The sequence below is a fragment of the Bombina bombina genome, chromosome 3 (assembly GCF_027579735.1).
Source record: "Bombina bombina isolate aBomBom1 chromosome 3, aBomBom1.pri, whole genome shotgun sequence".
Classification (NCBI taxonomy): domain Eukaryota; kingdom Metazoa; phylum Chordata; class Amphibia; order Anura; family Bombinatoridae; genus Bombina; species Bombina bombina.
Window position 1 is genome coordinate 700,536,094 of NC_069501.1, and position 11,705 is coordinate 700,547,798.

At 36.0% G+C, this 11,705-nt stretch overlaps 1 protein-coding gene across 2 annotated transcripts in view; it reads right to left on the reverse strand.

Annotated features, from left to right (window-relative positions):
- The window catches only part of SPNS2 (SPNS lysolipid transporter 2, sphingosine-1-phosphate), a 154,630-nt gene extending 144,816 nt beyond the window's left edge, over positions 1-9,814 (reverse strand). For both annotated transcript variants that reach the window (XM_053707497.1, XM_053707496.1), the window contains exon 1: positions 9,369-9,814. In XM_053707497.1, coding sequence (XP_053563472.1) covers positions 9,369-9,639 — 271 coding nt within the window. In that variant the 5' untranslated portion in view covers positions 9,640-9,814. The remainder of the gene's footprint in view (positions 1-9,368) is intronic.
- Positions 9,815-11,705: the final 1,891 nt, after the last annotated feature.

The following is an 11,705-nucleotide window of genomic DNA, read 5'->3' on the forward strand; positions in this document are numbered from 1 at the left end:
TGATTGGTGCACTGTTTTTTAAGCAATTGCACCAATTTAAATATTGACTATTTAAGTGTAGCTCACACCCATTTCTAAATATGCGTCTATTTGTGAAAGAGGCCCCATGTGTAGGGAGAAAATGTCAATTTCTAAACTTCTCTTCACACATAGTTGCTGGATATGATTCCTACTGTAATTTGAGCTACACATTCATAAAGACAGAAACTTTGTGTGCAGTAAGATAAACCTGTCCAGTTCCTATGCTACTTGGAGGTATTTGGTATAAAGGTAGAGCATGCAAAACTGGTCAAGAGAAAAATACATTATGTTTGGAAAAAGCTAAAAACTGTTCATTGTGCACACACTTTTCTGCTTTCAATGTATTTTGGACATTTTTCACTAAAACTAAGAAGTATTATAAAATAAAAGACATAAAAATGTTCCACAGAATAGCATGTCAGTTTTGACTTATCTTACAAAAGTTTAGTTTTTGTGTGTGTAGGGGAGATGTATGCTAAAGTCAGTGTCATCTTTGTACTGTATGTATGCACTAGAAGCCCTATGGTAATCACCAAGGCCTATCTCTATGGCCTGTGTCACTCTGGAATTACACCTGTAACTTCATGCAGAGCTGCACTCAGTTATTTTGCTTCTTGTGCTACCCCTGTGTAAAACTGCCCCAGACGTGATGTGTTATCATTGATAATATCATGATTGATCACCTGACCCCCAAGCAGGAGTAACCTAATGCCTACAGGGAAATAAGACACAGCTCCGCAGTGTTCAACCTTCTCATTTGTATGTGGGGAGCATATATGAGTGAATTGCTGCTCTTCTGGGTAGGAAATGGTTAATCATGCTCTTTCTTGACAGGAAAAGGATTACAAACTGCTGAGTTGTGATAAAATATATATGACAAGTTTAAAGCAAGCAGAGTGCAGGATTTGTGGGAGTGGTCACTGATTTTACCCATGGGTCTTTTTGCAACTTTGAATCATCCTTGCAACATGGTGTTTATAGGCCTGTTTTTTGTCATATATATTTTTATAATCTTCTAAATGCACAGCAATCCTTATTTTAAATGCATTCATATGGGGATTCCCTAGGGGTATAATTAGGATATTTGTAATGAGGCCCAAAGTAAACCTGAATATGAATGCCTCAAAAAATAAAGATTATTAGCATGTTTCCTTGGAAAGAGACAAAAACAAGCTAAGGACAATGAACATTACAGTATATTTGCATTGTCATTTATTTTATGGTTGCATCTAAAAAGATGGCATTTTAAAATGTGTTAATTTTGGCATTTCTGGTGCTGTTGGAAAAACAGTTATTCCTGTGTTTTTAAAAAAAAAAAAAAAAAAGTATTTCTGTTGTAGGGGTTGTCCCTATCCACAAACAGAACACTTGGAACTATCAGCCAGTAATCATTTTGCACCTATGATTAGTGTTAGATTATAAATCAGATAAATCGACATGGTAGTCAAAACTAAAATATACATCAGTGTATTTTTAGCCAGTTTTAAATAAAAGCAAAGGTTTTGTTATAGATGATCCCTGAGCTGCTAAGGATTAACACTGTTGATGAGATTAGGCTGGGACAACCACTGAAAGGGGCTTAGAAAGCAGGAAAAGAAGACACTCCTCCCTTCCCCTGCATATGAAAAGACCCATTAAACAAACAGGAAGAAGCAGAAATCTGTATACTTCAGTATACATTTGATAATTTGGGCTTGGTTAGGAGTCTGAAAATCAGAACAATGTTATTAAAAATAAGCAAAGCTATACATTGTTACAAAAACACTCCCAGATGGGCTATATAAATGGATCATCTACAAAACATTTATACAAAAAAAAAAATCTAGTGTACAATGACCATTTAATGATGTGGCTGATATGTTATTCTATAGCAGCATAACAGAATAGTCTTGTAATTACAAGGTGTTTACTGTACCTTTAAAGAAATTACAGATTACAGAAATTGCCTTTTGTGAGTGACAATTTTAAAGGGATATTTCAGGCAACAACAAGACTATACTCTCATGTAGACAGGTGGAGTCTTGTTATTGATTTAAATATCCCTTTAAAATTAGCACTAACAAGCAGAGTATTTGGTGAACAGTTTAACACTGGAAAATTGAGTTTTATTCTATAGCTGAGCTTGATAATCCTATTAAATATGACTATTTAAAGCACAGTCTCTGCTTGAGATATGTGAGCAAGTTACACTATTGCTTCAGCATATTGCTTTCATTTTTTCTAATTTTATACTAGATAAATATAAAATGACATTCTATTCAGCTGTAAATCCCATAAGCATTTTGTTTAACTTCAAAAGAATCACAGCAGGGTCTTGGTATGAAAGTACTAGTTGTAACTATGCAGTTTAGATGGGTATTTGTCCAACCTCAAAGCAAAATTAGAAGTAAATGATAAATTACTAATACCTTATAAATATTTTATCACACACATATTGCTGAACTCTAAAGATGCATAGGAGTCTGTTAATATTATGCTGAAAAAGAAAACTATTTCAGTAAAGAGATGTAATAGCAAACTATGACATATTAACATATCCTTTTGTTTATCTATATGTATCTATATGAGTAGAAAAGCAGTTACACCCTTAGCATGCAGCTGCAGAAAGCGATAACTCAGTGATAATATTGTGAAAATGGAGAGTGACAGCACGGAATAAGAGTGTTCTATTAGGAGAAATCTTCAGGTTAATTGGTATTACAACGGAATAAGAGTGTTCTATTAGGAGAAATCTTCAGGTTAATTGGTATTACTTTGTAAGTAAAAGAGCACATTGAGAAACTGAAGTGTTAGACTTAGAACAAAAACTGGGACACATACTATTTTGAGTGTGTCAATGACAGCAATAATTGGCAAATTATATTACTCAGGTCCCAGTGAAGGAGTTCCAGTTTTTTAATCTCTGTGCTAATTTGAGAATTGTTAGTGGAATGAACATCTCTCTGACAATTGAAAGGGGTTGATAAGGGTGTTTATTAATTTAATACATTCATTTTGAATGGATCTATAAATAAAGGGGCATGACTCACAAGTTAAAAGTATGAAACAGTATATTTGTTTACTAAAATTAGTAAAAAAAAGAAAAAGTATTTGTTATCCCCTAGATCCCCCTAAGGTCAAAAGGATCCTGATCAACCAGACATAATACAATCCATATGAACAGAGTATGAGTGTGTATTGAGGTTGGCTCGTGTGTAGTAGGACCCTATGACATAGTGTGGGACATAAATAGCACTGCAAGGCAACTCTTGACTGTGCACATCCACGTGGTCCCCTAAACAAAATAACTAGCCAAATATCAAGCTCATTTACCTAGTTTACTTAGATCCCTGTACAACCTATGTGCTAGTTTCTGTTAAATACACCACTCGTTTTGCTTGTTTCATAGAACGTACCCCTCCAGACATATAGTTTGGGAAACTTGCAGTATTCCATGAATCATGCTGATGCTCCTTGGCTTAGAGTTCTCTGCTAATAGAAGAGAGACATAAAGGAAAATGGAGAATAACTCTAGAATTGTGCAAAACATTTGGTTTATGGCACTTGCTATAATTTACAAATATTATTGATAATAATCTCTCCATGTGATCAATCTGAAAATGTATTTACAATGTAAACTTTGCATTTTTAACTACAAGACTGAGACCTTGAGCTCTATTCCATTCTCCCTAATAATAAACACATAGTCAAAGGTATGCACGAAGCACACGCCACAGATGAGGGTATGGCCAGTGAGCCAACTGAACAATTGGAAGCTCTGTATGATCAAATCATGGGCCATATTCTAATCTGGAGTATCATGGAAGTACATTGTTTATATATATATATATATATATATATATATATATATATATATATATATATATATATACAGGGAGTGCAGAATTATTAGGCAAATGAGTATTTTGACCACATCATCCTCTTTATGCATGTTGTCTTACTCCAAGCTGTATAGGCTCGAAAGCCTACTACCAATTAAGCATATTAGGTGATGTGCATCTCTGTAATGAGAAGGGGTGTGGTCTAATGACATCAACACCCTATATCAGGTGTGCATAATTATTAGGCTACTTCCTTTCCTTTGGCAAAATGGGTCAAAAGAAGGACTTGACAGGCTCAGAAAAGTCAAAAATAGTGAGATATCTTGCAGAGGGATGCAGCACTCTTAAAATTGCAAAGCTTCTGAAGCGTGATCATCGAACAATCAAGCGTTTCATTCAAAATAGTCAACAGGGTCGCAAGAAGCGTGTGGAAAAACCAAAGCGCAAAATAACTGCCCATGAACTGAGAAAAGTCAAGCGTGCAGCTGCCAAGATGCCACTTGCCACCAGTTTGGCCATATTTCAGAGCTGCAACATCACTGGAGTGCTCAAAAGCACAAGGTGTGCAATACTCAGAGACATGGCCAAGGTAAGAAAGGCTGAAAGACGACCACCACTGAACAAGACACACAAGCTGAAACGTCAAGACTGAGCCAAGAAATATCTCAAGACTGATTTTTCTAAGGTTTTATGGACTGATGAAATGAGAGTGAGTCTTGATGGGCCAGATGGATGGGCCCGTGGCTGGATTGGTAAAGGGCAGAGAGCTCCAGTCCGACTCAGACACCAGCAAGGTGGAGGTGGAGTACTGGTTTGGGCTGGTATCATCAAAGATGAGCTTGTGGGGCCTTTTCGGGTTGAGGATGGAGTCAAGCTCAACTCCCAGTCCTACTGCCAGTTTCTGGAAGACACCTTCTTCAAGCAGTGGTACAGGAAGAAGTCTGCATCCTTCAAGAAAAACATGATTTTCATGAAGGACAATGCTCCATCACACGCGTCCAAGTACTCCACAGCGTGGCTGGCAAGAAAGGGTATAAAAGAAGAAAATCTAATGACATGGCCTCCTTGTTCACCTGATCTGAACCCCATTGAGAACCTGTGGTCCATCATCAAATGTGAGATTTACAAGGAGGGAAAATAGTACACCTCTCTGAACAGTGTCTGGGAGGCTGTGGTTGCTGCTGCACGCAATATTGATGATGAACAGATCAAAACACTGACAGAATCCATGGATGGCAGGCTTTTGAGTGTCCTTGCAAAGAAAGGTGGCTATATTGGTCACTGATTTGTTTTTGTTTTGTTTTTTAATGTCAGAAATGTATATTTGTGAATGTTGAGATGTTATATTGGTTTCACTGGTAAAAATAAATAATTGAAATGGGTATATATTTGTTTTTTGTTAAGTTGCCTAATAATTATGCACAGTAATAGTCACCTGCACACACAGATATACCCCCACTAAAATAGCTATAACTAAAAACAAACTAAAAACTACTTCCAAAGCTATTCAGCTTTGATATTAATGAGTTTTTTGGGTTCATTGAGAACATGGTTGTTGTTCAATAATAAAATTAATCCTCAAAAATACAACTTGCCTAATAATTCTGCACTCCCTGTATATATATAGGCAAGATTTATCAATTTCCGAGCAGACAGGATTCAAATATTGGATTCGCAAATTGTGGGGCAAATGTGTTCCCCATATTTATCATTCCACGAGAGAACTCTCATGCAATAGTGTCCCCTCTACCGTCACACAACCAATTGCGTGAGAGTAGGGCTTGTCAATCCCCCTGGTCAAATGAATCCTGGGTGATTTTCATCCGCCAACTCCAGTTTGTCACAGAGCGTTTATGAAAAACTGGTTTATACTGCTGCTTCATAAATATCAGTTGTAGGCTCATATGAGCAAACCTGCAACCGATTGGGCAGTCTACTCATAAAAAAAGTATCCTCGTAATAAATCTTGCCCTATATATTCGAATAGAATGAAATAACAGAACATATTTAATGATGAACAGAAAGGAGATTTTTTATTTATTTTTTTTTAAACTAGAATATTCCTTTAAAAAGGTGAAGCTGCCATTTTTTCACAGCATGTACACTGCAAAATTTCTTTAACCTGGTTGCTGAGTTTATTATGAACTAGAGAATGAACAAAACTCTGAAAGGGAGATATTTGTTCATTTCATCTAAGAGTCAGGTTACTGTATCTAAGCAAAACAAAACTAGAGATTTGTGAAACTCCCAAATGCAATATTTCAGCATAAGCTGGAAGTTAACAAGCTATTCTCCTCTGCCAGCCCTCAAGAGAGCTTGGTGAGTCCCAAAGCAGAAGCTCAGTCACAGTTTTATATGACAGCATTTTGTGTCCCAACCGATTTAAATCTCCTCCATGCATTAAACTAAAATGTGAGTGACTCGGGTGTGGTATACTGTCATACCTTTCTTGTCTCAATTAATCAGGGATAACTTTGTACTTAATTGCAGCTTTTATTTTCTAGTAACACATTTGTGTAAATATGGGAGTACCTATTAATATTTTCATAGTGCTTCAAAACCAATTAATTTAGCCACCCATTATGCTTGACACATTTTACTGAAATCCTAGTTTCTGACTACTCTGATATATCAAACCTTCTGAAAAGTCCATTATAATGACAGATGCTCCAGCTGTTTAAACTCCCCCTGCAGGGTGAGTGACAGCAGCAGTGATCAATGGTGAAAGCTTCTTCCAGTCCATACCAGTGAACAGATGTTTTACAATTCACAAGACTCCTTTCTATAGACAATTATACAGTACAGACTTCTAACAAACAAAACATATATGCATGACAATGAGTGATAGCAATCCCAGAGGTAAATGCAACAGGACCCATTTGGGTCTAAAATATATATTTCAAAAATGCTTTGTTCAGTTTTTATACAATACATATGAACAACTCAGTGTAGTGTTTTCAAATCTTTGTTTGATTTTGAACCTTTACTGACCCTTTACATATACTGTGTAACTCTGCCATTATAGATATTGATGATTCATTATCAAAATATGTTAAAACAAATTAGTTTATAAGGGGGTTAAAAAGAAACATGGTCCAAAGGTCCGCTTCACCATCCTTTCTACACTACACATTACACCTATATATCAGGGCTTGACAAACTCTGAAAGACAAGTAGCCATGGCAACTAAAGTTTTTAATTTGGGCTCCTAATGGGTCTTTTTATTATGCATATTTTGTGTGGTCCTTAATTCTTACATAAATTTATAGTATCATATTTTATACATACATACCTATGAAACAGGCACATAAATACTCAAAGACCAAGTAATTGATTCTTAAATTGTTATACGTTCTGACATCTAAAAACATACTCTAAATAGGTCCTCCTAAAAGTGTCAATGTTTGTGTGTGTATGTGTAGTGTGTGTGTGTCTATGTGTGTTATATATGTGTGTGATGTGTGTTATATGTATGGGTGTGTTTTATTTACTGATGGAAATTTCATTTCTTTTCACTTTACAATAAAATATAATTTACAGTTGCATATTATAGAATACTGTTATGTTAAAAAAATGATCGGTATACAAAAGTCAAAATACTATGAATAAGAAACAACAAACCCGTCCTTCATTAAAAATTGTCTATATTTTATTTCTTCTTTCTCTTTATTAAGCAGATATAAAGCCGTGGAATGTTATATATATATATAAATATATATATACTATAATTAAAATAATGAACAAGTAGAAATCAAATAAAAATATTCCTGGATTGTATTTATAAAGGTGTAACAAAATCTAGATACCAATTAACTGGTAATTGTGTTTATAGTGGATATTTATCATAGATACAAATTAACTGGCAGTTGTATCTATAGTGGATATTTATCATAGTGGCCCATCAGCTACAATTTGCAACCAGTATACAACAAAGTACAAGCTACTTATGAAAATGTCTTGTAAGTGAGTGCATATGTACAATAACTGTTGGAATAGAGTTGAATCAGTTAATATCTATTGACAGATCAAGTCTTTTAGAATTGGATATCAGAATATTGTCTGGCTGAAATTACCCAGTGTGGCCAAAGCTTTATTTTTTTAATTACCAGAACATTACTTAGCTATGTCTGTTGCCTAAACCCTGCATTGTGCCAAGAATCAGATTTCATAAGGAAATAAGGACTTTCTACCTCTAGCAATCACTAGGACACACAGATAATCACTTCACAAAATTAATAAAAAAACAACCCAATTTGGTTTTGGTTTCACTTGATGTTTCTAACTATAGGCAATAACAAATATAGATTAAACACAAATACACAATGCAATATCTTAGTACCTTATTGCCCCCACTGATTACAGCATATGAAGTTGTCACTATTATTTCCAGCAAGTTAGGATATATGCTGATGGGCTAGTATATTACAGTTCTTTGCTCATTAGAATACAATTAAATACAAACATAAACCATAATAGAGACACAATTTGTCTCTTTTCTGGACATGTCCTGCTGATCAGCAAATCACAAACATTGCTCCCTCTGCATGCATATGTGATACTAATCATTGCTATAGCTTATGGAACACATTCATATCTGAACATGAGAAATATTTATGAATTGTGGATCTGTACACATGCAAAATACATATAATAAAATACAGTATTTACCAGTGTTAATTTAATTTCCTCTTTACTCTCATTGATTTAATGATAACTTCAAATGATGGTTTGTGAGATTAAAATAAATTGTAAGCAACCTGCACCAATGCACAGATGTGTGAGGTATAATATCACAGGCAATTATTTGCCACTAATTACGTTGTTTACTAGATAAAAGGATTATACCGGCCATTATCAGCAGATCTCTCCAGGATTGTCACCCCCCTGCATCAAATGGGCAGTGTGGGATTACCCTCCCAGCAGCATCAGCACTGCTGCCTTTAAGATGCTATAAGATTTGCTTTGTGAGATCTGTATTGCTGGTGTGAGAAGCATTTTCCCCATAAACATATCGACTAATGGGTATCAAATAGCTTATGGTTCTAAACAGATGAATGATAAAATTAAAGCCAGTGATTCTCAACCACACTGTCAAACCAATATGGGGTGTAAAAAAATGCTCATAGCCTATGACAGAATGCAGCATAAACAGATTCACAATTGACAGACCATGGCTTTATTTTTTTCAACCTCGATTATAGTTCTTTGATAATAAATATTTAACGGATTTTATTTAAGGAACAAAGTGGTGAAATATTGCTATTATATGTCCCTGTGTGCCCCATATTTGTATTGTTAGTAGCGTATTGTATTACTACTACAATGGCTTTTCAATGGGTAACATAACCATTTGCAGTGAATAAAGAATGTTATATGAATTAAAAAATGTCAGGTGTGTCACAAAGAAAAGAAAAAAGAAAAAATGGCTGAGGACCACAGGGTTAACAGCACATCAGCTCTTCTCACTGCAATATGAGACACTGCAATGGGCTAGAGTACAGTGCCAGCCGGTGCCCTAGGTCTTACCTGCTACTGTGTACCTGTCCAGGTAATTGAGCACGTTTCCCACACTCAGAATGCCAGCTGCTGCCACCCTGGCTCTCCTAAGGTTGGGGTTCTTCTTGGGCACATCAGCTAAGCTTGCAGGAATCTCCATCTCTGGACTTTTCCCATCCAGGGAGGTGGTGACCGGGTTCATCCTTCCAGAGAGTGTCTGCACCTCACCATCCTCAGCTCCTGGTATACAGTCCTGACTACTACCCCCCGTGCCAGTTCCGTCACTCTCTAGACACATCATGAGCTGCTGCCCGGAGCACCTCCACTGATCCCGGGCAGCTGAGTGCAAGAGACTCACGTTGCTGCTTCTGGTGCTGCTGAACAAATAAAACAAAGCAGCACAAGATGGTATGAGAAGGATCCGTCAGGATTCAGCTACACATCTCCAAATACACCCAGCACTGTGGCACTTGACAGCTCAGACTGCTTTTACTCCTTCTGCAGCAGTGAGAGGTGTGGCAAAGAACACTACAAGCCGCTGAGGAACGCCTCTTTTTATTTTTTTCCTGCAAAAGGAGAAGGCACCTGGTATATTGTTATAGTTACCCAATTTGCGCCACCTACAGGCAAAGTGATATAATTCCATTACACCTCAGCCGTATCTCCCAGTCATTCATTTACATAAAATCCAGTTTTAATCCATTATTCCCTAATACACTAAATTACAATGTGTGAAAATAATGTTGGGTCTAGTTATTATATAAAAGCCTTAAAATGAACTGTCTACCAGACCAGCAATGCACCAGATAAAATAACAGTTTATCTAAGTACTGCATTTAAAATGGTGCAATCAATTTAATCATAAGCTACTGTTCATACACATAAAGCAAATACAAACAGAAGATCAAGTCATAGTTTACAATATACAATATTTAATCCATATTTTATTTTGGACATGCCTATGCACGTGGAATGCAAAATCTGTATTTGTTAAAGGCAAAGTGTAAAAACTCATTCTACAGGATGCCTAAGACGTCTAGGCAAGGGATATAAAAGCCCCAGGGTAATGTTGCAAGGCACCTTTACAAGCAATTTGTGCATGAATGTTTACTAAAGTACAAATCTACAGGGAGGAACACTTTCAGTTATTAGCTCTCACTCAGGACTAGAGATGAAGCAGTTCCATATCATAAATAAAAGGTGGCAGAGGTTTGATGATCAGTCCCACTGTGATACTGGAGGTGCAGTTATGGGATTAGCCCCCAATATACAGACTGAAAAAGCAGTTTGAATATGGGAAGCACTATTAGTTCATATCATAGATAGAGGGCAAGGGGCCATTGGAGAGGTTGTATACAAGGTCAGAATGAAATAAGCTCATAAAATACTTAGCTGAAAAAAAGTCAAGGGATGCTATAGAATACATAGGCAATCTATGAAATGTCTAGGTAACGTATATAAGATGAGAATGAAATCAGCTCATTTCATACAAAACATGCTAGGTATTCTATAGAATGCCCGAGCTTCACACTTTGCCTGTAACATAAACAACCATGGAGTTCCTTAGAGGAACTAAACATCACCAGTTTTCTAGATTGAGTTTGTTCTGTAAGAGACATATTTAAACCAGTAATCACCCATGCAATGATATACAGTGGTGTTTCATATACATCACAATCCACTAAGGCTCTTTATGATGCATTTTATACTAAAAACTAACTGTGATACTTTACTTTGGATAATGAATGTTTTTGTTTCTATTGTGTGACATTTGTGCTACACAGGTCCAGACATTCTGTCCCCTCCGCAAAGGCACAGCATCTCTAAATATGGATATATAGTTGAGGTGCTGACAAGGAAAGTCATTTGGAAATTAGAGTTATTTACCACATCTGTGAAAATATTTGCTCCTTCTCCAAAATCAACTAATTGCATCGTCCAAGAAACAATGAAAAAAATACATTTTGATTTTTTTTTACAGTTATTTAAATGTTGGTCATCATTTTGCAAGTTGGGTAAATTAATTAGCACTGGATAATTTCATTAAATAAACAAAACGGGAGCATTATACTGAGAACTACAAATATACACCGTTTGTTACCATTTAGAGACTCATTAATGCAGATGTGATGATTACCTGAGTAAACAACTAAGTCTGTGCATGAAAATGTAATTATGTCTTTAAAAAGCCTGAGCACCTTAGACTCAAGCAGTCTTTTGTACTTCTTCAGATTCTGTCTGTACTCTGTCTGCTGATGCATTTTGCAATCCACAAACTGCTGGAGAAGTTACACAGCTACTGATTTTTTTAATATAATATAAGAACATTGCTGCAACAATACTTTTCCTAAAAGAAAGAAAAAAGGA